This window comes from Octopus sinensis, linkage group LG3 (genome assembly GCF_006345805.1).
Source record: "Octopus sinensis linkage group LG3, ASM634580v1, whole genome shotgun sequence".
NCBI lineage: Eukaryota > Metazoa > Mollusca > Cephalopoda > Octopoda > Octopodidae > Octopus > Octopus sinensis.
In genome coordinates, this window is record NC_042999.1 from 77215985 (window position 1) to 77242935 (window position 26951).

The 26951-nt window shown below is 34.0% G+C and overlaps 2 protein-coding genes across 3 annotated transcripts in view; one reads left to right on the plus strand and one right to left on the minus strand.

Moving 5' to 3' along the window:
• Positions 1–838: 838 nt before the first annotated feature.
• On the minus strand, positions 839–14275 carry LOC115209284 (splicing factor 3B subunit 6). Its single transcript, XM_029777611.2, has 4 exons — positions 14137–14275; positions 8759–8877; positions 4313–4451; positions 839–1595 (listed from the first exon to the last, which is right to left on the minus strand). Exons 1-4 carry the CDS (start codon positions 14158–14160, stop codon positions 1503–1505), a joined length of 375 nt encoding a protein of 124 aa, XP_029633471.1. The 5' UTR covers positions 14161–14275; the 3' UTR covers positions 839–1502.
• Positions 14276–14401: 126 nt separating this feature from the next.
• The window catches only part of LOC115209283 (tumor protein D52), a 149542-nt gene continuing 136992 nt past the window's right edge, over positions 14402–26951 (plus strand). For both annotated transcript variants that reach the window (XM_036501099.1, XM_036501102.1), the window contains exon 1: positions 14402–14600. In XM_036501099.1, coding sequence (XP_036356992.1) covers positions 14549–14600 — 52 coding nt within the window. In that variant the 5' untranslated portion in view covers positions 14402–14548. The remainder of the gene's footprint in view (positions 14601–26951) is intronic.

A 26951-nucleotide genomic window follows, 5' to 3' on the forward strand; every position in this document is an offset into this window, starting at 1 on the left:
AGATTTTAAACCTTGCTCTTTAGCAAGGTAGCTAACTCCGTTTGCCTAGTTGAACAAAAACTTCCACATCGCTACAAACGTGGAACTGTTACACAGGTTGCTGTAGAAAAAGTATTAAAATAAATTGGGTATCAATTTCTTCAGTGAAGATAGCCAAGAAAGTTTACATGTGGACTGATTATTTGTTGTATCTAGTCTTACTGCACTATTTTGAGTTGAACTTTCTGAAATGCCAACTCTGATTTTCAATCTCCAAGTATCAGTAAGACACTGGTGTCAACTAATACTAACTATTAAATATTATCACCCCTTTCAAAAGGGGTCATATGATCATTAACCCTTTTGATACCAACCTGCCTGAGAATGCTCCGAGTTTTATGATACAAAGTTTCAATTTTAAAGTGATTTAAATTAAAATCTCCCATCAAAACCTTATGTTATGTTCCAAACACCAGCTTAAAAATGATAGGTATTTTAATAAATTCTTCTTTTAAAATTAAAACAAAGGTAGTGTATTTCAATATAAATATGGTAATGAAAGGGTTAAAAAAGAAATCAATGCTGTACATTGTGGAAGAACATCAAACTTTTAATACAAGTTTTTTTATTCAAAGGTTAACTTTTACTTTCATACCTCATTTGATAAAATAAACACCAGTAGGTTACATGCTAGTATGGATTGGAAGGGTTAACCATACAACATATCATTACTCATCTTATTCTTTCATAATCAATTGAAGTTGATTCAATTGATCCTATACTCCTACAAATGCACTATATCATTGGTTTATCTACTAAAAGTATTGTGTACAACAAAAACTTCAAATATCTGTATAGTTTTGTGTTCAACTTTCCAGTTCATAGCATCCATCAAAAAATGATTTATTGATTTCAGAGAAGACATAAAATAATAGTCATGAGGTTATTGGTTTTATGAATATGAAAGGATGTACAATTATTAGCATGATAATTTATGCAAGAATTTCCATGTGTCAGCACAAACTTGCATGGAAAAGTATAGTATATACTTTTGAATAATTAAAGACAAATTGTAATGATAAATACCAACGTGAACAGTTCAACAAATATTATTTTTATGAAATCTGCCTTTTATACTAAAATACATATCCTATTAAATATAGGCGTGAACATTGAAATGTGTTTGGATGTCAAATAAAGAGAAAGAAGCGTCTTTTTTTTCTTCTTTCTCTTTATCTTCCCATTACATATATTTCTGTTCCCATGCTTATATCCAATGTAAAAAAAAATAAAATGAATTAGATGAAATTTAAAAATGGAAACCCAAATAGTTTCAAAGATATACTACATCCCATACTGAAACAAAATTTGAGGTCAAAGATATGGTTTGTGTATATGAAGTTAAAGTCTCAAATTTAAGATGACAAGTAAAATAGCAGATGGGAGATGATGTTTTTTCAGTAAGATATTCACTTCACATTTTTTTTTTGTAATATCTGGTCCATATTTTGTGTATAGAAAAATCATTTCTTGTTCTCTGGTGTGCTTAATCCATATTTTGTTTTTATTTTATCAATATCATCTTTCTTTTTGTCTTGGTCAATTCGTTTAAAAGCCTGAAAAAAAAATGTAGAGAATGATAAAATTTATGTAAAAATTTGAGAAAATATATTTTAAAGAAGACAAACAGAGAAACATTTTTTAAAAATGAAATTAACTTGGTGTTATTTTTAGGTAGATAATTTGCTTCTTAAAAATTAGTCTTCTGGTTTACATTGATGAAACATACAAAGCAGTACAAGTCTGAAGTTTATTAAAGATAGGCAACTTGAAAAGAAGAGTCTTTTATAAAGAGTTAAAACACAATGGGTAAAGACTCAGAGATACATATATACATACACAAGCATAAATATGTGTATATATTTATGTGTATTTTGCATGCATTTTACTTGTATGTATACAAGCCAACATGGCTGGACACCATACTTGATAAGAGAAACTTTAAATAAACAAAACAAGCTTTTCCTATCACCTAAAGAAACCATTCAAAACTCAAATTACCAAATATGTCTACAAAACCAGTACACTACATACCAGTATGGGCTGGATGACTTAGCTGTACAGCATATCTTTCATCATTTCAGTCTTTCATAATCTCTTAGGAGGCTCAGTCCTCTGACGTCTGATCTTCTCCTTTAATTTTTTAATACAGGTACCCTCTACTGAGAGAACTCGCAGTCCATACTAGTTAGATTCTCTCTCATGTACACTGCTGTTGCATTTAAAGTCTAACCATTTTTTTCAGTCTGTACTCAACCTTTCATGCAAATTAACTTAAGCATTCAATGGATTATGGTTGCCTAGTCTGTGCAGGTCTTTCACATGCAGAATCACACTCTTATGTATACATCATTGAGAGAAATCTTTTGCTAACATAAGAAGAAACATATCTGGGCACCGTCCATCCCTTAACTGATCTGGTAATTATGCTTTCATTACAGCCACGACCAGTACTAATTAGCTCAGGTAGGTAAGAAAGTCTAGTGAACCAACTTAACACATGGTGAGTGTCTGGTTCTCTATACTATATATCTATTAACCTAGATCTTATAGTTAAAAATGATGTGCTATGCCAGTAATTTTCAGAGTAATATCTTCATGCGCAACTAGATTTACTGAGTAAATTTAGTTGTGCAAATATAAACTTGCCTATCAGAAAGGAAAAGTGGAGTAGTCATGACTGTGTTGAAATACTGATCAAGATTAAGACATCAGATACTTAACAGAGTTATGCCCCTTAATCTAAGCACATTTCCAATTTCTTTCTCGGTAGTAGAGGCATGAAGGCATGTAGATTAGTGGTATGGACTCCAGATCGGATTGGTCGTGAATTCGATACTTAACAGCACATTGTGTGGTTGAGCAAAACACTTTATTTCACGTTGTTCCTGTTGATTTAGCTGGCAAAAATGAATAGTACCTGAATTTCATAGGTCTAGGCTTGTCACATTCTGTTTATGCTGAATCTCCCTGAGAACTATGTTGAGGTTTAAAACACTCATTGTAAGCAACAGACAGCCAGTTAGTAATAAAGCTGGAGTGTTGTAAGTTGGTATTTAGATTCACTGTCCTACTAGCTGATATCAGACTAAGGAAGGACAGCAGAGCAATGGTTTACAACATAAGGAAGCAGAGAATGCTTTGCCATGAATACTACAAACATATGAGATCAAATCTTAGGTGAATAGTAAAACAAAGTAGTTGTTGCATAGTCAGTGGTGACAGCTGCACTTCATTTGGAGTGGACAACAGAAAGGAAAAGCATACTATAATGTAAGCCAAAAGCAATTGAAATATTTATTAATAACATCAATGGTACTTGACACTGTTTGATGGAACATTGTTATTGTTTGAATAATTGTGATTTTTTTTTGTTGACAGTTGAAGGAAATGTCTCATATTACAAACTTTAAGTAACATAAACTTTCATATTCATCTTTGACCTACTTTTTAACTTCCAGAAGTGATAGTTCACAATAAGATGTTAGATTGGCAAAGCAAAGTCAATGGGGCACTGGATAGACTGCTGAGCAGCATATGTTCCAACACTTTCTTCTCTGGCAGAAAATTCTACCAAGATCAACTCTGTCTTTCTTGAGGCAGTGGGAGCTGTTACAGTGTCAAAGAAGATGCTTTCCAATATCTGCATCAGCTCTTGATATTTTCAGACAAAAACACTGATGCCAAGCTCTGTTGGCTTTGGCCTTGCAGAAAGGTCCCCCTTGGATAAAACTGGTATAGTGGAGATGGAAAACTTGCATGCATGAGTAACTGCTGGGCTTCTAACATAAAAGAAAAATGTTCAGGCTTGTGCTTATAGGTATCAATACATCATCAACCCAGATGGAGAGACCTAACCAAGGTAAAGTCAGCACTTTCACTAGATCTAATATTGAATTTGACAAGATCCTTATCAATTTAGGAAATTTCTCCTCCATCATGATATGGCTTTATTGTTGTGATTCAAAAAAAGGGTAGCCAGTGGTATATCAAAATTAATCTTTCAGAATATAAAATGCTACCAGCTGTAAATTTCATATTCTTGCGATTTGACAATCAATATTATTTTTTTTGTGGAAAATGAACAATTAGAAATCATAAAAAAAAAAAGTGAAGTCCAACATACATATTTCTTTTGCTGGTAATTATATTCATAGTGAGACAACCAGAGGATATTACAATGACTATGGTCAATAGTTAAGCTTAACCTTGTAGCCATTTCGCTTCATTATGTTAGAATATGAAAAAAAAAAAAATAACAATGAATTCTCACCTTCACTGCTTGATAATATAGTACCACAAGGTACCTGTTGCATACATTGAAACCAGATAAATGATCACAAGCATTCTTTGCATCAAATATATCTTCATATACTACATATGCAGTTCCTCGGGTTTCAGCTGTGTTACCACTGGAAAATAAAATGGTTAAATTTTTAAAGACAGTTTTGATGTTTCAATATTTGCATGCTGAACTACAGTAAATTTTAGACTATGAAAGGTGTTATTCCTTCACTCTCTCTCTTCCTTATTAGATATAAATCATAGTTTATATCAAAATAAATTAGATATATTTTATTATATTTAATGATATGTCAAACAGATGTCAGTCACTACTTCATATCACCATTTTAGAATCTTTTGCTGAATCAATATATCTGCATGTCGTTTTTATGAATCAATAGAGTGGCTCATTAAACTGGTGAAGGGATATGTTTGCATTGCTCAAGAATTACACTAACAATATAGCCAAAGTTAAACCTATTGGTTTCACTTATTGGACGGCAGCCATTGAAGGATTTTACCTTCAGGGACTTTAGTCAGTCATATTGATACTAGTTCTTTTCTATCCATCATTATTTATCAAACTGCTACATTACAAGACATAACACCAATTGTTTTTAGACTGATGTAAACATAAACTGGGACACATGCATGCACACACACAAAACAGGTATCTGAACAGTTTCCATCTAGAAAATTTAAATCAAAAAGTATTGGGTCAACTAAGACCAGGGAAAACAACTGATCAGGGTTCTACTCCAACTTTACACTAACCAGCAAACTGTATTGTCTCTGTGTCACATCTGATGCAGCTATTGTGCCCAATACTCTTCTGAGCTCATTGTACACTTTCCTGACTTTGTATACCTATTTCTCCTTTTACTACCATCTCTGTTGTCCCAACACATCTCCAGACCTGCATCTTCTCAGCAACTTATGTTTAACGTTTAACTAACCAACCTCATTTAGTTATCTCTATCTCCTAGTCTATGTATATAAATGAATAGACATTTACTAAAGTTATTTCTTCTAATTCCGATCAATAGTTCCAAAGTATATTTATGTTTACCAAAACCTATTTCTAGTATCACCCAGCCTAATTTCAGACATTTCAATATCCATAAATTCAAGTGTGGTGGATGACAGAATCAGTAACATCAGACTCACAGCATTCAGTTATGCCCTTAGTACAAATTCTGCTGAGGTTGACTACTTTTCATTCTTCCAGGACTAATAAAATAGTAATATATTGACAGTCAATTCAGACCTTTATATCGTCCTTACAAGTGTGTGTCCTTATGCCAATGTATGAAGTAAATATATGTAAATTCAGAAAAATAACACCCAAAATGATATTCCTTTGCAGAATTATTAAAATCATTTTTGTTGCTGCTGCTGCTGATGATATAGTATGAGAGACTTGTAAAAAATCTACTTGTTAGTTGGATCTATGAAAGATAGCTAGATGCTTATTGGCAAACTAAGTAAATGAAAGATAAATTGTAACTCTGGATGAATAGCTTGTCCATCGCAAGTTAACTTCCCAAATACACAGGTGTAAACACACTAACATAGATGATTGGTAAAATGTTGAAGTAAACAGAATGAAGTACCTAGTAGGACATTTAAACTACATGCTAAATGTGTGTATTAAGTCAATTAGTCAAAGACTAAGATTTAAGTGGTTGAAAAAAAAAATTTAAGAATGTTATTTTCTAAACAAATTTATAAAGCAAACAAATGATTCCCTTATTTGTTACAATGATGTTTGGATGGTAAAAACTATTCCACTCTATGGAAATTTCAGTGAAATGAACCATTGTAAATTGTCTTCAATATTCTCAAGCATACATGCACTGACTTAATGAATTTTCACTCAAGTTTTACAATAGAGGATTCTGTATGCAAATTTTGATAGTTCATGAGCAAAATCGATAGAATCATTGTCATAAAACAATATTCCATAGGATATCAGGTTAACATAGGTAAATAACAACTAAAACGATTTATTACAGCTGCTGCAGAGAACAATCATAATAATGATTATTTACCTATGGACAATAAGAAATCCTTTTCTACAATACAGGTATATTTAACAGTAAAGAAAGAAAACTATATACCAATATACAGTAATTTCCGTTGCTGCAATTCTAAATAATATAAGCAAAACTGAGAGAAAAGATAAGATAAAAAAGGGCTTGATAAAGTTTGAGAGAACTGACATAAATTAGTAACAAGAAGATAGATGACAAAAACATCAGTGATACAATTAATATTATTTGATTAATGTTTAAACTGTGGTTCACTTACATTCTTTTTGGGCATATTGTTTTAGAATTAGCAAATGAAGATTTGTTCCTTGAAGACTGAATTGGCACACCTAAATTTAACTTTACTACATATTTAAAGTACTTTCAGTCACATCTGCCACACTGTAGAACACAACTACAATGTCGTCAGGACACTATCTATCCCACCTAATCCAAAATAACACAAAACAAATATATAAACAAAATAGCTGTCAGCATCAATCACTCCACTAATCCTAATCCCTGTACTGGGATGTAAAACACTGAAAATAGGTGCTAAAGAGAAACCACTGTAACTCCTCGACCAAGCTCATCTTACCGCTCTCTGTTGTGGCTACCAGATCTATACAACAACTGATTCAACACTGGCAGAAATGCAACACGTCCATGCTGTTACAATGTCATCTGTACTATAAACTACTATAAATTTCAGTGCAAATGTGGACTTCAGCTAGATGAAGACACAGTACATCTGGAATGCTAGTTCCATTGGTCACACCCATACATTTAACTAATTAGCTACACGCTAAAGAGGGATAATTGAGGCTATATAACAAAAACAGTATTTTGTCAAAAAAGCATTTCCAACCACCAAGGAAATCAGTCAATGATACCAATCTGTAACATAAGACATGCTATCAAAACTAAGACTAGCTGTTTATGTTTTCGTGTATTTCCACCAAGTCAACTGGTTACATTGATGCACACCACCCAACCCTCAATTTACAAGACATACAATGCAATAGACATAGAGTATGTGTCCTGAACTACAGGGATAACTGTTTGAAGTCCTCATCTATACAACATCTTGGTACTTTTAAATATATAAGTAACAGTAAAGAAGAAATCTAGTGGACATTACATAATAGGGACTAAATAAAAAAAATCTCAGAAATAAAACTGTTTCTACCAGATCATCTTTCATAGAGTCATAAAATCTTATTTGGTTAGTGAAGAAAAAGTCAAATGAGTGTCTGTAAAATTTGGTAATTCTAATGCATTATATTATGATTTATATTAATCAGAACTGATTCATCATCATTTAACATCCACTTTCCATGCTGGCATGGGTTGGACGGTTTGACTGATAACTAGTAAGCCAGGGTGGGTGGGCTGCACCAGGTTCCAAGTTTACCTCTTTCGTTCTCATTACTTTTAAAACTTTCGCTTCCTCCTCCATATTATGCAGAATGGCTGCCACCAGCCAATCTCAGAGTACCTCAATCTCCGCGGGTACTCTGCCAATCCTTACCCTGGCCACTCGTTTGCCACAGTAAGTCAGCAGAAGTACCCACTCTGGTGTCCTTAGCGCCTCGCTTCTTGTTCGCTCGCGAACCTTACCTCCACTGTGCTGTAATTTTTCCCTCTGGTATAGAATGTTGTGAGGCTTTTTACCTCTATGGCTTCCACAGTAGCTATTTCAATTCTTTTTGTTGCTGTGGACAGCGTTCTATATACCACTTCCACTTCATCACACTAGCTGTCAAATCTTGTGGCTGGATCAACCTCAAACTGGTTCCCTCCTTTTCAATAAGCCTGTTAAACTCCTTCAGCTTCTTTTTCTCCATCTTCACCTCTCAAACCTGTAGTACATCCACAGTTAAACTTATTTCAGTGGCTGAAGCATAGCTGCCAGCTGGGACTGGTTCACTTTCCAACCTTCCTTTTTTCCCTACTTCACCCATAAATGGGGAAGAAAACAATTATTAATTCACAGGCAATAAAAAACAGCAACTAACAATTCAACGATTTAACAATGAGCTTCAACAATTAGGTTCACCCTTACAGGAGACCTTCAACAAATAATTAACAATGCGACTCATGTCTAACAGTGATTAAAAATGATTAAACCGAACACCAAAAAAACAGCAGCGACTATTCACTGTTCAACTACTGACTGATAAACCAACACACATCGAACTAACACAGTAAACCAACACAGTCAAACTAACACCATCAACTACTCCCTTGACAGTTAACTCAGTCCTTATTTATTGTAATTAGTCCACCTTCGGTCATGTGGAGGTGTTCAGGATTCTACCATAACACATACTGAGATCATTGCTTTTCTTACAAGTAAAAAAAAATTTGCTTAAGAAAGGATTCTGATGAAGACAAGTACTTACAGTCTAATTTGTCGTATGGCTCCATATTTTCCAAATATATCATACATTTCTTCAGTTGTGATTTTGTAGGGTAAATTTCGAATATATAATATCCGATTCACCTCCGGCGGCAGCCGCACCTGGAAAAGTTTTCAAAAGTTAACACACATAAAACACATTTAAAAAAAAAAAAATCATAATTGTAACAAAGTTAGCTGTTACAGCTAAATTGGTTTTAATCAACATCTCCAATGTATCCAACATGATACCTGCACTGAGGCTAAATATACTATCATTTGCTTCAGGTGAATGCTTAGAAGTATCACAATCCTTTATATTAGATGATGGTTCACTTGCATTAAACAAGGCTGCAAAGAGAGAGGTTTGGAGATGCCACTATGAAAGGTTGCTAAATAAAGAGAATGAATGGGAGAAAGAGAGTCCGCCGAATGCTGACTCAACAAAGGGACCAGCTATCCGAATTGACAGTTCCTTGGTAGATAAAGCAATTAAGGGTATGAAGACAGGGAAAGCCCTGAGCCATCAGGAATCACCGCAGAGATGCTCAAAATATCTGGCGGTGTCGGCTATAGCCGAGTCACCCATATAGTTAACCAGGTGATACATGAAGGAGTCATACCCAATGACTGGTGTAGCAACAAGTCAACCGCTACAAAGGTAAAGGTGACACTTTAGATACAAATAATTATAAAGGTATCAAGTTGTTGGATCAGGTAATGAAGGTCACGGAGAGGGACATAGCCCAACTAATTAGGGAGAGAGTCAGTCTAAATGAGATGCAGTTTGGGTTCGTGCCAGGGAAAAGCACCACTGATGCTATATTTTTTGGTAAAACAGCTGCAGGAGAAATACCTAGCCAAAGATAAACCTCTGTACCTGGCTTTCATTGACATGGAGAAAGCCTTTGACAGGGTCCCCCGATCCCTTATTTGGTGGTCAATGAGGAAACTAGGGATAGATGAATGGTTAGTGAGAGTTGTGCAAGCCATGAACAGGGATGCTATCAGTAAGGTGAGAGTTAGCAACGAGTAGTGAAGAATTCTGGGTAGGGTAGGGGTCCACCAAGGATCAGTCCTCAGCTGCTTCTTATTCAATCTTAGTCCTCCAGACAATAACAGAGGGAATCAAGACAGGATGCTCCTGGGAGCTCCTCTATGCTGATGACCTTGCTCTAATTGCTGAATCACTATCAGAACTAGAGGAAAAGTTTCAGGTGTGGAAGCAAGGATTAGAATCAAAGGGCTTTAGAGTCAACTTAGCTAAAACCAAAGTCTTAATAAGTAGGAAGGCAGACAAACCACAAATCCCTTCAGGCTGATGGCCCTGCTCAATCTGTAGAAAAGGCGTAAGTAGAAACTCCATAAGATGTACCCATTGTAAGCTATGGACACATAAGAGGTGCAGCAATATCAAAGGAACAGGGAAGAAAGTTTTTGTATGTGGCAAATGTTCAGGTGCTATAAACACTGAAAATGTGCAGAGAACAGCTTCTGTCACATTCCAGGGAGAAAAACTAGAATAGTTGATAGCTTCTGTTATCTAGGTGACCAAGTCAGTAGTGGGGGGTGGATGCTCTGAAAGTGTAGCTGCTAGAATAAGAATAGCCTAGGCAAAGTTCAGAGAGCTCCTACCTCTGCTGGTGACAAAGGGCCTCTCGCTCAGAGTAAAAGGTAAACTGTATGACGCATGTGTACGAACAGCCATGCTACATGGCAGTGAAACACAGGCCATGACTGCTGAGGACATGAGTAATCTTGCAAGGAATGAAGCTAGTATGAACCGCTGGATGTGTAATGTCAATGTGCATACACGACAGAGTGTAAGCACCCCGAAAGAAAAGTTGGCAACAAGACAAGTGAGACCATAACCCGTGGTCTATGCTAGTGGGTGTAACCAGCCCACTTATGAGTACCCCTCATTCATTGGACAATAAACTTTGCTTGCGAAGACCTATTGCGGCAAGTGAAATCAAAATCACTGACATGGCTGATGACAGTGCCTCATGCCAGTGGAACATTAAAAGCACATCTGAGCATGATCGTTGCCAGCATCATCTTACCAGCATATGTGCCAGTGACATGTGAAAAATAACATTCGAGCATGGTTGTCACCAGTGCCACCGGACTGGCCCCTTGCAGGTAGCATGAAAAAAACACCTTTTGAGCGTCGTCATTACCAGAACCGCCTGACTGGCCCTTGTGCCGGTGGAATGTAAAAGTAACCACTACACTCTCGGAGTGGTTGGCATTAGGAAGGGCATCCAGCTAGAGAAACTTTGGCAGATCAGATTGGAGCCTGGTGCACCCTTCTGGCTCGCCAGTCCTCAGTCAAACCGTCCAACCCATGCCAGCTTGGAAAACGGATGTTAAACCACAACGATGATAGCATTTCTCAAGCAAACAATGGTATCATTAAATCAATGAGAAGTAGACAGTACAACTGTGTAAGATTCAGATAGATTAATAAGAATGACTTAAAACTGACCAGTTGATGTTAAAAAATGTCTTCTATACATTCCATAGATACAAAAATAACCTGAAGAAAGAAGGAATGAAAGCTCATAGATTCCTCAGCCAGAAGTAGGTTTAGAGAAGTTCAAGCTTATGTGTATGAGGAGGAGGCAGAGAGAAACTTCAAAAATATAGGACAACTTGGAATTTATACAAGACAATCTATTGTGCACTACATATCAGAGCAGTGAATGGAACAATGCTCCAATCTGACGGAAGATGACATTTTAGCGGAATGTTACAGTAGGCGGAACCATAAAAGTTAAGAAACAGAAAAATTGGAAGAAAGGTCGGAGCAAGGAATAATTATCAAGTAACCACAAGAGATGCTTGATGTCAAGTATATGTTATATAGAGAGAAGCTGAAAGTAAGGTGTTTGTCCTTTGGTTTGTCCAAATTGTTAAGAAGTTTTCTTTTCCATTGCTAGTTTGATACCATAGAGTGACATCTTGGACATATGTTTTCTTTTACTATAAGCTTCAGGTTGACCCCAAATTTTATGAATGAGACTGGATAGACAGAAATTGCGTGCAAATTAAAAGGATGGATTTTATCTGTAATTCAAAGGTCCAGCATTGTTATACACTATATCACACCAACTCTGAGGATTATAAGGGTACATGTGTCCATGAAATAATCAGTCACTTAATTGCTAATTTAATAGGATTCTATTTTTTGTATGAAGGGTAGATTGTGAAATGCTTACATACCAAGTGCAATTTTACATGGTAAAATATAGGCATTGAGTATAGTTTGAGGGTGTGCTGCAAAGAAATTATGCAAGCATGGTCCACTGGATGTGTAATGTTGGTGTGCATGAATGAAAGAACACAAGAGGCAAGAGAATAGGGGATGAGAAAGATCAGATGAATTAAGACAGAAAACTCTGTTGGTATGATCCATAGAGGATGACATAGGTGCCAAGTGATCCAATAGGAAGAGGTGGAGTGAGGAAAACACAAGAAGAAGTAGTAGTTGACCAGAAGAATGTTTGACAAGTACCATGCACTGTAATCTGGAGTTACTCAGAAAATTAGGTGTAAATGAATGGCTTGTTTCAAGAGGCTGAATTTTATGAAGCAGATGGTAACAGTAACAAGAGGCAAGATATTGAGGTAGAGAAAACCTGTCTAATCAATACAAGTATGGAAAGAGGAGTATAAAATGATAATGATTTTTGCTTCTTTAAGATTTCTACATTAAACATATTTAATACTAACTATATTTGTTCATGTGGATGGCGTCCACGAGTAGTTTTCCTTAGTTATTTTAGTTTGAAAGTATTGAATTCTGCAATAAAGAATATAATTAAATAACAGTTTCGTTTGAAAAATAAGTAATGCACAAGTTATGTTTAATGTTAATAAGGACCAATTGAGTCAAAATGGACTAAAATTCTAAGAGTACATAACATCTTTAACAATATACCCAGTTATTGGTATAAATCAGAAATTTACTGCATAATCTTATGAAATCAGGCTGTGTTCTTATAGTTCCATTCACATCTTTGATACTTTATAGGAGTATCCCAATTTTTAGTGCATCTGTCTTCTGCCCATTACTCGGTTTAATTTATTCGAACTGCTAAAAATAAGTCAAATCTCTCCAAAATTACAGTTAATATATAGTTCAACACCTGGTCAACAAAACAAAAAAAAAAGTCAAATTTTTGTTTTCTACACATTTTTAAAATCCTATTAGACTGTTTTTTGTTTTGGTGACTGGGGGTTAAACTATACACTAACCAAAATTACATGCTACCGCTTCAACGAATATATTGGGCAAGCTCGGTGTACATTATACGAAGGACAAGGTAGTTATGGCTGAAATGCTTAATCAGAGCCGACTAAAATCTAAACAGAATCTCCTTGGTTTGCCAGAAAGCTGTTTAGACTTAAGTCGGTAGGAAGAAATGTATTAAATGGCAGATCAAAGGCTTACAGGCCATGGGAAGCAGACTTAGTTACCTACTGCTTTGAACAAGTGTTTGGTTGCAAATATTCTTTATTCAGCAAGCTATTAAACATGTGATGACAATGAATATTCGGTTAAACTAAAGCGTTAAACCCGGTCAAAGAAAAAAAAATGTAATAGGTGTAGCCCTTTAAAATACTAGTTCTAGTGTTATATGCCTAGTTGCTAATTGAAGAATTCAATGGTTTTGTTTTGAAGAAATAGAGTTTAGATTCTGACATTAAACCAGATAGTAATAATACCTATTCTCTAGTGGATAATAGTTTTAAGCAACATATAATTTCAATGTTTTGAAATCAAACTTTGTTATTATTTGGATAATACTTTGACAGGATCCTTCGAACAGAAATATATAGAACAGATAGAAATAGAATGTGAATTCCGAATAAAAATAGTAGATGTAATGATATGTGTATGCATTGAATAAGCTTATTGGAAGACCTAGGAAGATATAGCGAAACGTATGAGAGGGTTGAGATTACTCTTGAAAACTAGTTGTGGATATTTCATTATTTGTGGTGCCAAAATAACTGAATAATCTTTTGTTTAGTGCTAATTTTAAAACGGTTACACAAATATAATCAATCTTTTATCTATCTGGATAAATTTGCGAATGGTAATAAAGTCTGTGGAAGAACAAAAAAGAAAAACATTTATGTTTGTGTTTATAAATTATAAAAAATTGCAAAATAAAATGAAACACGTTGTTAAAAAACGTGAACGGAACCATTACACATGAGATTCGTAGCTAAGCGAAGCCATTTGGCAAGTTATAGAGATCAAAAGGCGATAAAATAAATCAACCCAAATTATAATTAACTACGAAACTTACTTAAAATGTTAATTTATATTGTTGAAACGGATTATAAACAAATATTTTCTTAAAAACTTACGTTTCCTTTCCTTCCCATAGCCATGTTGCCGGTTGTTAGTTGACATTCACTAAACTATTATGAAACCTCGTCAACTCTCCAAGTCTCGTTTACTAAGTAAGACAACAATTTTAAAATCTTTATTATTTTTGTTTAATCATATAGCGATTGCTATTTAAAATTAAAATGTTGTGATACATTTTAATTAAAATAAATTTAATTATCTTTATAAACTCTCGTCATAATTCCCCCTGTTCACCAAGTTGCATGTGTGTGTTGGCTTTCACCTGGCCGCCATCGCAGACGAAAATTACCGCAGACGTAGAATAAACTTTCATAGTGTCCGGACAGGAAGAAAATAACATTAAGCACAAAAAAAGAAGAAAAATCATTCAAAAATATTTAAAATTAATTTCTTTTTCAAAATTTAAAAATGTCTGTACCTTCTAAAGACGATGAAATGTTTAGCCCGGAGAGTCCGAAGGGTGAGTAGTTATATATATATGTATACATTTTTTTTAATGTTTCTAATGCTTGAAAAGTTGCGTGTTTACCTTTTTTGAGAAATGACGTGTTACTCGTCACAAAGTTTTTGGTCGCGTCTGTATTTTTCTTGTCAACAGAATTATATGGCTACCCCAGGTCCTTTTAATCAATCACGATTTTCTAATTAGAAACACTTTGTAAATAAGCAAAGTTTTCTTTCTTTTATTTAAAAAGTAGTTTTTACTTTGTAATGTCATAGGGCGGTGGTGGTAACCAGGGGCCCAAGTGTCCCAGACCAGATTTTACTAATAAAAGTTCACAAAACTTTCATAAGTTTGTGTACTGAGAAGAAAAGTGTATTTTAATGTTTGGGATAAGGAGGAACCATGCCAGAAATTTAGTTTCGCCCCTCCTAATTTCAAATCCCATTGAAGTTTTCCTTTCAATGCACCGAGATCGATAAAATAAGTACCTGTAATACTGCTAGTATATTGAAATCGATCGACTACTTCTACTCCCTAGCTTATTCTAAATTAAAATAATTTTTTTATCAATGTTTATACATTTTGCAAAACATTTTTCTAATGTAAACATGAAAGAAAAATGTTTAAATAAGCTACAAACTTTTACATGTGTTGGCCACTTCATCTGAATAGTTATTGTGGAATATTCTGTTTCGATTTGAAATCTGCACTCTATGTAGATATGTGTACATTGTGTCTAGGAAAAAAAGATACAAATGCACTTATTATATTTTCTTTATTTTCACCACCTTTTTTTAAATATGTCCTTTTTGAAAGTTAAAAAAAAAGGTAACATACCAGCTGTTACGTTAAATATAATTTAATTTTTGTTTTCAGATTTTGAGTTAATGTTTAAAGTTATTGAGTGTTTCAATATATGTAATATATTTATTTGAAAGTGTTGATAACTTAAATTTAACCCCTGAATGTAATCATTGCACATATCCCTAGATATCTAATGTGGCAGCAATTCCTTACATTAAAACAAGTCAACAATGGATCTTTTACGTGGGTGCTCGGCCTGCTAATAATAGCAGCCAAATCTTCAGATCACACCTTACTGTCTTAAAAATGAAATAATACATTGAATGACAGTCATAGATAGTTAGTTACTATATCACAGAGAAAATGACAGAATACTTGAAGCTGAAACGCCTTTTATTATAGGTCACTTCGATCGGGGTTGATCTGAGGCGACCCAGCAGGCAACATGAATCCGATTGTTCATGTCTTCAACGTAGTTGCTTCGCTGTCATTCGACCTTTTAGAAATAGCAGCCAAATATCCCTTAAGTCCCTCACAACCATATTTAAAAAAGTGAATGACACTGGATAATATATAATCTTAATTATATTATGTTTGAAAGAAAGAAAAAAAAAAGAGTGGACGAAACGGAATGGACACGGCTGTTACTTCTTTGATCACAGTTGTGCTCATACAAGGCTGACTTGGGACTATACAAACAACTGTTATTTAGATACCTGACTGAATTTTTTTTTTTTTTTTTGCATTCGTACATGTATTTACAGTTTTATCACATACACATGCACGCCTGCGCATATGTGAAGGCCAAGCAGGCTGAAATATGTACTCTACAAAAAGTATTGAGTTATCCTTCAGTTAAATGTAAAATCGTTTTTGTCATAACTCGGCCCAAACTTTGATTGTTTTACACATTTTATTGTCATTGTGCGATTGTCTTGATTTGAATTTCCCCTGAGTTTCTGTTTAACTTGGTCCCAGTGTCTCATCTTTAAATGAAAAGCTATTTCGTTCAGATTATTCGTGTATTCACAAACAAGCTGTTGCGGTTTTCAGAAACGTGAAACTCGGAGTATCGGTTTAGGAAATTTTCAGTTTCCAATAAATTTAATAAAACTCTACATCTTGTATTGGGTACACTCTTTTCTTCTTTTTAGCACAATTTTTTCTTGTATCAACACACTTACATATAGTTTGTGCTCTTGTGTGAGACACACCTTCAGAGAACTTTCATGCTGAAGTCTATATGATAAATTGCATTATTTTCACGCCCAGTCATCACCATTCTTGAAGTCGCTAGACAGGTTTCTTTCTTTTTTTTTTATGTCTTAAAAAAAAGGTAATATCCATGGTCTCTTTACTCTGTCCTACATTGTTATTTAGGATTTGCGATCTATCTGTCTGTAAAATTTTTGAAGCTTAGTTGTTGGGGAGAAATCGTAGCCCACCCAATTACAAACATCAAATAGATAGTATTTGTATATATTGGACTAATTTCCGAATTAAACTAGTTTGTTCCTCTTGAAATTATGTTAGCATAAAGAAAAGTAGAGTAAAGATTTTAAAATATTATGCTTAATATATATATATATATAGGCGCAGGAGTGGGTGTGTGGTAAGTAGCTTGTTTACCAACCACATGGTTCTGGGTTCAGTAGTGGCACCTTGGGCAAGTGTCTTCTACTATAGCCTCGGGCCGACCAAAGCCTTGTGAGTGGATTTGGTAGACGGAAACCGAAAAGAAGCCCGTCGTATATATGTATATGTATATATATATATGTGTGTGTGTCTGTGTTTGTCCCCCTAGCATTGCTTCACAACCGATGCTGGTGTGTTTATGTCTCCGTTACTTAGCGGTTCGGCAAAAGAGACCGATAGAATAAGTACTGGGCTTACAAAAGAATAAGTCCCGGGGTCGAGTTGCTCGATTAAAGGCGGTGCTCCAGCATGGCCGCAGTCAAATGACTGAAACAAGTAAAAGAGTAAAAAAGAGTATATATATATATATATAATAATATATATATATATATATATATATATACGCACACACACATTTACTGTTCATTTATGAGGAAAAAAGAAACAAATAAAACACTGCTTTGAGAAAACTTACTATTTATTATAAAAGATTTCAAAGTTAGGTAAGAGTAAAAAACCCAAACAAGCTCTGTGTCTCACTCACAAATTATGACAACAAACTTTGAAAACATTTTTCTAATTTATTGATTATATTTGTACAATTTATATTGCTAAGATGAGTAATTTTCACTGAGAAGATTTTACACACCCACAATTAGAGGACAATTTGATTCATCTGGAATCAAATTCTGTATGAATATCTAGCTTTATATACATATATCTTTAGATGTATAGCTACTTTATTTTAGTCAGTTGCCTCTTTGAACTGAAAGATATTTGGGTATATAATCACCAAAATAAATTTAATGTATATCAAATAAAAACCAGTGTTCAAAAACTTAATTGTTCATTTAAAATTGATTTGGATTTTAACTAAACTATTTCGAAAAACAACTTTTCAGTTTTAGAACTTGGACATGAGTTGAAATTATATGGATTCTACGTGTGAGCACTTTTGAATAGTGATTTATTTTGGTGAGCAAAGTCCATGCTTGTGATTTATTGCTAAAGAATGGCATGAACAGCATAGCTTTTTATCATCTTCCTTGACATCAATAAGATGTAGATAAATGTATTTATTATTAGCAAGTTTTTCACAGTTGTATCTATAATTTTACTGATAAATTTAATGGGTTAGATGTGATGTGAGAAATGGGTTGGCAGAAAATAGACCATGGACTAATTAGAGAGTCTCTAATTTAGAGACAGATATTACAAGCAAACATTTGTAGCCTGAATAGCTATTAATGTTATACAAGGCATATGTCCACCATAACTCAGTGTAGTACTCCTACATATGGCACAGCTGTTTAACAAGAAAACTTTTACTTCACTATCATTCTATGTTATCATGAATTGTGTCCCGTACTCAGTAGACCCTGTAGTAAAACCATAACTAACTCTTCTTCCCAGTACTATATAACCTTGTGACATGCCTTAATTCTAAGGCTTTCTTTGAAAATTTAAATGGACATTAATTAAATTAACCTCACTCAGTTTGATTCCTAAAGTTCAGAGTAGATACATGTGAAAAGACTATTGCCACTATTGTTTGTTCAGTGTAACTAATAATGATGAGATGATGATGGTGATAATGATGATTTCTTACATTGGCACAAAACCACATGTTTGTACAGTCTATTGAAACATTCCTTAGGCAATATATGGTACTTATATTGAACTTGGCTAGACAAAAAGCTAAGTCTTACAGGATTTGGACTAAGTTAAATGTTAAAAGAAAAACAACAACTTTGTAATCATGCTAAAGTAGAAAAATTATAACTTTTGCTAATCCTGTTCAATGATATTCAGTAGTAACATTTTACTGGGTTAATAAAATATTTTTGCAGTTATTTATGTTCTTGTATATTATATTTGTCTAACTTGATCAGATATTAAGTTTTTACTTGATTATTTTCATTACTTTGTCAAAATTCTAATTTTTTTTTTTAAACATTTTCATTTTAAAATTTGATGGTAAATATTCTGGGTAAGAATTATTACTTATATACTATCCTGAATGAAGTTAGGACTTTTACAGTGTAAAGTATTCTGTTAATCTGTTCCGTTTATTAAACATTTGTCTGTATAAAATTAATCAGTACATTTCAAATATTCTTTATACTACTTACTCATATACATTCCTAAAGTATTCTTTTCCAAATAATTTATAACTCCATTCTGTTCATTCACAAAAATTCTATATACTTTTCTAATCATCAGTGATCTCTAACAACATTGAAATATATACTAAGTACTACTAAAAAGTCAAATATTCTCTCCTACATTCTGTATTACATTCTAAGTAAAGTTAACAGTCTTTGTATATTTTTGTATGACTAACGGGTCTTTCACATTGCATTCATTTTAGTTTCAGCACAGTCTCAGATCAAATCACCTGACAAGTTCATCTCCAACATTTCTTTATTAGCTTTTAACAAAAATTCAGTATTGCTTCCCTCTAGGTGCAGGCGTAGCTGTGTGCTAAGAAGCTTGCTTCCCAACCACATGATTCTGGGTTCAGTCACACTGCATGGCACCTTAGGCCAGTGTCTTCTACTATAACCTGAGGCCAACCAAAGCCTTATGAGTGGATTTGAGAGATGGAAACTGAAAGAAGCCCATCATGTGTGTGTGTGTGTGTGCATCAGTGCTTGTCCCCCAATACCACTTGACAACCGGAGACTGATAGAATAAGTACCAGGCTTTGAAAAAAAAAGAGTTCTAGAGTCAATTTATTTGGCTTAAAGTTCTTCAAGGCAGTGCTCCAGCATGGCCACAGTCTAATGACTGAAACTGATAACACCACACACACACAATCAGAATTAGTTATTTAGAAAATGATTGCTTTCATTCCTAAAGGTGCAGTTTTAATTTATCAAAATTTCTTGGCTCACTACATCATGTATGGTAGATAATGTACCCTGTTTACCATTAGGTCCTTTTATTATTATCAATGACACATTGTGTGGATTTCTAAGTTTCTGGATGATTGCATTATTTTAAGGTAAAAATAATGAATAACGAGACATGTGAGAACAGTTACTATGGACATATGAATTGATCTCCTTTTCTTCTTAGCTACTTGAGTTGAGAATTGTACCAGCAGGTTTTGATCAATATTTAGTGGACATAATTTAACCTATGTGTCTTCTTTCCCATGTCCCAATCTCTCTCTCTCTCTCTCTCTCTCTCTCTCTCTCTCCCTTGCAGACAGAAAGCATTAACTCTACTACTTGTTGCTAGCGTTTAGAATTAATTTGTTAATGCTATTTCTTAAAGAAGCTATTGTTCAGAATGCTCTACTAAACTATAGATACATGTACATAAAAAAAAATATTTAAATTGATGTGCTATGCAACTGATTGATGCCTTTTATTTGAAATTGTAAACAATATATCCGTTTTAATGCATTGAAACTTAAAGAATTCCTCAGCATCTCTGAAACAGTTTAGCTTAAATGAATTGAATATATATTATTATTACCTTGAAATTCATATTGATAATGATTGTAAGTATTTGACACAGTTGGTAATTTAGGTTACAATGAAAACGTGAACTGGGCTTTTCTTTTTATTATTTTCCTTTCAAGTGTTGGGCCTCATGGAGGCAATGACTGAGAACTTTGGCATTATGTCATGCTTGAGAAGAAGACCCATCAAGCCAAGCAAAATTGTAGTTGTGACAGATACTGGTGTCATGCAAATAGCACCCATGCTTGTGGCATGTAAAAGCACTCATTACACTCTCAGAGTGGATGGTGTTAGGAAGGGCATCTAGCCATAGAAAACCATGCCAAATCAGCTTACCAGTCCTGGTCAAACCGTCCAACCCATGCCAGCATGGACAATGGACGTTAAATGATGATGAATACATTCTTTTATTTTATATTTATTTTTCCTATATGATATAATGGAACAATGCTTTGTGGTCTAAATATTTTATTTAAATAGCTAATATTTTTCATGTAAAGTAGTCTATTTTGTTTATTTTATATATTTACTAGTTTTCATCAGAAAACAGTTTCTTGTTATAACTTTTCCAGAAAATTACTTAATGTGAATACAGGAATGATGAGTGTTTAGCCTATAAAATGTCTCCAGTTCCTAGTATTTATCTGCTTAACTTCACTAACATTACTGACTGTTTTGAGGAAAGGGAATGATGCACATCCTTTTTTTTTCTTTTTTCCCTTTTTTTTTGTATAAATATATCTCCTTGTTCCATCAAAAGGTGTATTTACAAATACTGCACCAATGTTTAAACACTGTGTCTCATAAAACAGAATCATTCCTAAATTTCATTTTAAAGAAAAGATTTGACTCTTTTTACCTCTGGTAGAAACTGAATATCTAAGAATAGTCAAAAAATGAAACCCAATACCATCAGCACTGTAAGAAAAAACATCCAATCCACCCTACAAAAACACCTTTAAAATGTTTCAATAATGAGTTAAGGGCTAGATACACCTCTTTAGAAATGTTTAATACATGGCAAAATTAAACCGTTAAAACATTTTATAGTTTTATTTCCTCATCAGTTATGTTTGATAAAATGTAGACATTTGTATGATGTTTTGGATGAGGTGTTTTACTCTTTGCTAATAGCAGTAGAAAAGCAAAATATTAAACTGGTGATGATGTTAGACCCAAGTAGAATTAATATTTTATCCTAAGACACTTATCATATATGTTTTAATTCAATGTACCACAAATAAAAAAATCTTTTAATTACTACTATTGTAATTCTGTGATTGTTTTCAGTTATCCATTTTGTTCATAAGATTTTATAGCACTAACACTTAACCCTTTAGTGTTCAGATTATTCTATCAAACATAATGCTTATTGATTCACATTGATTTGAATTAATCATGCATTATCTCATATCTTCAAGATCTTGATGGTGTAATTACTTAATGTAGAATAACATTGTAGGGTAGATGTGAGAGCCTGGATCTGGTCAGTTTGAACATAAAACAGATTAACTATTTTGGCCAGATATGGCCGGTTTAAATACTAAAGGGTTAAGCCATGTCTTGTGTAAATTGTACTGCAATTCATTGAATTTTTCATCAGATTTTCAGTGATGGCAAAGATTGGATTATAAATTTGTACATCCAGTATATATTCGATAAAAAAGTATTTATGGCTTAGTGCACTTCTATCATAAAATGTGCTAAAATGCTTTTTAGTCAATCTAAATAATTTGTGCAGACCTTTAGTACAATTTTGAGAAGTCGTGTTTCAGTAAATATGTTTAATAGTGCTAGCATGGAACAAGGACGTTAAATGATGATGATGAAGACTAAAATTGCTATCAGTTCAGTATTTATTTAATTATTTTTGAGGAAGCATTTTATAATCTGAATGCTTGATTGAATTTATTACATAATATGAAAATTTGGTAATTTGAGAAGTGTAAACATGATTCTTCTTTTCAATAGAAGAAATTTATGGGTGTACATTCAGTTTTTTTCAACAGCACACTGAATGTTATTATCGCCTATAATTTAGCAATAAATTAGCAATCCTGATAACTCATTAATGTAATGTAGGATATAATAATTTAAGGATATAATTTCTTATTCTGCTAATTTGTGGTGAAATATAGTGAGTTTTCAAGTGCCCTAGTTAGTAGAACAATACTACTCCTGATAAGTTTAGGAACTTGTATACTTTGAAAGTAACTTCAGCAATGTAACAGAATACTTTATTTGGTCTATTTTTGCTTAGCTCTTAATGTTTAAACATTTGGCCACAGACATATGTTTCTAAATATATATGTGTGTGTGTGTGTGTGTGTGAAGAGCAGAAAAAACAGTAGCTTTTGGTTTTATGAAAAGACTGTCCAGAACATAACTATTTAGTTAGATAGTAAATTAAATATAAATAGGTTATTTATATTTATGTTACTTTTATGAATTTTATGAACAGTGTCATTGGTTATAGACATTCAATGAACCAATCGTATGCTTATTGCATTTCTGATGGTATGAGTGACAAGAAAGTGACAATGCAACCTGTGTGCAATAAATGCCACAAGGAATATTTTTTAATGCATCAATTTATTGGTGAAGTGTGTGAGTGTGTGTAGCTAAATTTAAAACTGGGACTTGTTATTTCCAGTCAGGAAATCTAGGACAAACAACTGGACACATTAAAATGACAGAGGGTCAGCAAATAGGTAACTGCCAAAGTTTTTCAAGTGCTCATTAAATCAGTTGATGACAGCAACATGAAACTGACCAGTCAAGGTTGTTAACTGTGAATCAATCAAGCTTTGATATAAGCCCCTTCATCAAGACAGCAAGCCAAGAAGAGGAATGGATGTAATGAAGCATTGAGTCCTTCAACTATCAACATTTTGTTTTTACAGCTAGACTCCTCAACAAAGAGATTCTGAAACATGAACTACCTGCAACCCACATCCATTATCTCTCATCTTTTACTTGTTTCAGCCATTAGACAGCTGCCATGCTAGGGTACCACCTTGAAGAGTTTTCGTCGAACCAATCAACCCCAATATTTATTTTTAAAGCTTGCTGCTTATTCTATCAGCTTTTGCTGAACCGTCAAGTTATAGGGACATAAACAAACCGAGACTGGTTATCAAGTGGTGGTGGAGACCAAACACAGAGACACACACACACTCATAGGTGTGTGCATGCACACAGACACACATGACGAGTTTCATTCAGTTTCTGTCTCTCAAATCCACTCACAAGATTATGTTGCCCCAGAGCCATAGTAGAAGACACTTGCCTAAAGTGCCATGTTGTGGGGCTGAACCTGGAACCATGTGGCTGGAAAGCAAACTTCTTTCCACACAGCCATGATTGCACTTATGCTCTGATTATCATAATTTGTTTGGTTATATGAAATTAGCTACAATTTTTGACCAACCATATTTAAAAAAAAACAATCAACATCATTTTATATATGTATAAAAAAAAAACCTGTCCTTTTTCTGTTGATTTGCCTGACTGTCATGTTCAATGTCATGTTATTAACAATATGCACAAGGCAGCGAGTTGGCAGAAACATTAGCACGCAGAGCGAATTGCTTTGCAGTATTTTGTCTGCCATTACGTTCTGAGTTCAAATTCTGCCGAGGTCAACCTTGTCTTTCAACTTTTCAGGGTCAGTTAAATAAGTACCAGTTACAAACTGGGGTTGATGTAATTGATTTAATCCCTTTGTTTGTCCCCTCTATGTTTAGCCTCCTGTAGGCAATAAAGAAATAAATATACACAATCTATAGGGTGGTGAGCTGGCAGAAATGTTAGCAGGCCAGGCGAAATGCTTAGCGGTATTTCATCTGCCTTTACATTCTGAGTTCAAATTCCTCTGAGATCAACTTTGCCTTTCATCCTTTCGGGGTTGATAAATTAAGTACCAGTTGTGTACTGGGGTTGATCTAATCAACTGGCCCCCTCCCGATAAATTCCGTGCCTTGTGCTTAGAGTAGAAAAGGATATACATACTAACAATCTTACAGGGCACATTTGCCTCCTTTCTTTCTAACCATTACAAGTATTTTGCATTCATTACAATACAGCATAGCAGTTCTAACATAAGTATCATACAATCTACCCTTCACACTGACAAAAAAAAAATACCTTCATTGCCAGCAGAGGTAGTAACTCCCTGAATTTTCTACAACCTGTTCTTATATTGGTTTCTATGGTTTAAGAACAACCACCTCCCTTGCTAATATCACCTATGTTACAGAAATGATTGACTACTTCCATTGAACCAACTAAGCATTTGAGAAAGTGCTTTTGGTGCATATTACTCCAGTGTATCTGCCACATGCAGAATATGCCTTCTCTGTTAGTATACCTGTGATCCCACTATATCTCTTGGATGTCCATAACTTACACTGAGTACAGCATATAGAGTTTGTAGCTACTCCTTTTCTGCAATTTAAACATGGCCAATTTCTTGATGGGAATAGCCTTGTTCAAGATTCCATCTTCTTTCCTACTTATTAACTCATAAGTTTTTGCTAAGTTTACCTTAATGCCTTTCAATTCAAGGTTTTGTTTCCATGCTTGAAATTTTGTCTCTAATTCCAGTATAGATTTAATTATATGAATTAAATCAATGACATATAGGAGTTCCCTTTAACAGATAGTCTTAAACTCCTCTGTGATGGCCTGTAAGACTATGATGAGTAAGAGAGGGCTGAGGACTCTACCTTGATGCCCCATCCCACATCACACATACATTAAATTCGTTGCTGAACCCATTATTGACTCTCACCTTATAACTTACTTCACCTTTGTACATAGCATGAACAACCCTCACAAACTACTCATCTACACCTGGTTCCCTTAGTGACCACCAGATTACTGATTGTAGTACTCTATCAAAAGCATTCTTCAAGTCAATGAATGTTAGATACAGTGGTTTACACTTTGTCAAATATTTCTCTTGCAGTTGTCTTACTACAAAGATTATATCTGTGGTACTTCTTCCAGGTACAAAGCCAAATTGCATCTTATCTAGAATAACTATTTGATCAGTTGTGCTCTGACTCTCTCTGACTTTCATAGTCACAAAGAGAGACATCCAACAGATTGATGCTTCTATAATTTCTTCTCTCTGAAGCACCCCCTTTGCTTTACAATGATACTGCAATGCCAGTTATTGAGTATTATTTGAATAAGTAGGATGGAGATACCATGAAAACAACAGAATATAAAGATGGACAAAATGCTGCTAAGCATTTTACCCAACTTGCTAATGATTCTGCCAGCTCATTCCCTTGTATTCCTGTTAATATCTCCAGAAATTCAATGAAAGTATTGACTAGATCAACCTTGACCTTTCTCTTTGCAACATCAAAGAGGTTTTTGTTCATTTTGTGAGCCTTGCAAAACTCACAAATGTGGGATTGTTCACTGCAGTGATTAATAATTAAGTTTAAGTCTTTGTTCCTGTACTAGAAATTGTTTGTTATTGAATGAGGGTGAGAATGTGTATAGACATTACTCATCAGAACATGCCCATATCAAAGTTCACACAAGTGTTTTTATTCTCTTTAGATACAGTTTTAATTTTTTAGCCATACAGCTAATTTATTTTTATTGTCACTGTTTACAGTAGTTTTTCTGAGGAGCTTTCAGGAAACTAACTGTATTTTGTTTGTCAAAAGCATCCTGCTGAGAATTCAGTGCAGATGAGTAGGACATGTTGTTCAAAAATGATCACATTATGAAAATTCTTTCATATGGCCAACGAGTAGAAGGATACTGTGGTAAAGAAAGATCCATCCTTAAGTATAAGGATAAATTGAAATAGTCACTAAGATCTCTACAGCATAATTTGACATTCTGGGAAAGTTATTGCCTAGATTGATCTGCATGGCATAAAATGTGTCTGATGCATGAAAACTATTTGAGTTGAAGTAATAGAATTATATCCTGCAGTCAACAGACACATTTGTCCAATCCCAGGCAAAATCAAAATCATCAGTTTCTCCATTGTAATTTCATAGCAAAATCTATACCTGGACTCAGATTACATTTATGCATCCATTACAAATAGATGCAGCTTCTTTTATTTTTAGACTTCTTTTGTTTTCTAAATCCTTTCCTTCAAACACTCATATGTCAAAATTGATGTGAGTGGCCATTATTTATCACCATGTATTACATTAGTGATTTGCTTACACCAAAGTTATAAATATTGTTATTCTAAACATAAATGTACAACAGTTATTAATGGAGATGATAGCTATTTCTAATTGATGTTTAAATAAGATTCTGACTTGAGCAAATATGATTGTTTTTAGTGTTAGGAATGTTTTTATATTTCTCTTTTCTCTGTATGTTGAGATTTTTGTCTACTTTCATTGCCATTATGATTGTTTAGGCTTTACATGTTTATTATTCAAATCAAGCAAAACATTAATTAACATTT

What these genes read in the sequence shown, in the direction of transcription:
- LOC115209284 (XM_029777611.2), bottom strand. Translation starts at nt 14,160, where the DNA reads ATGGCTATGGGAAGGAAAGGAAAC. An exon ending in CTATGGGAAGGAAAGGAAAC is followed by an intron (nt 8,878 to 14,136) that starts GTAAGTTTTTAA and finishes AAACTTTTCCAG; the next exon opens with GTGCGGCTGCCGCCGGAGGT. An exon ending in TATATTATCAAGCAGTGAAG is followed by an intron (nt 1,596 to 4,312) that starts GTGAGAATTCAT and finishes TTTTTTTTTCAG; the next exon opens with GCTTTTAAACGAATTGACCA.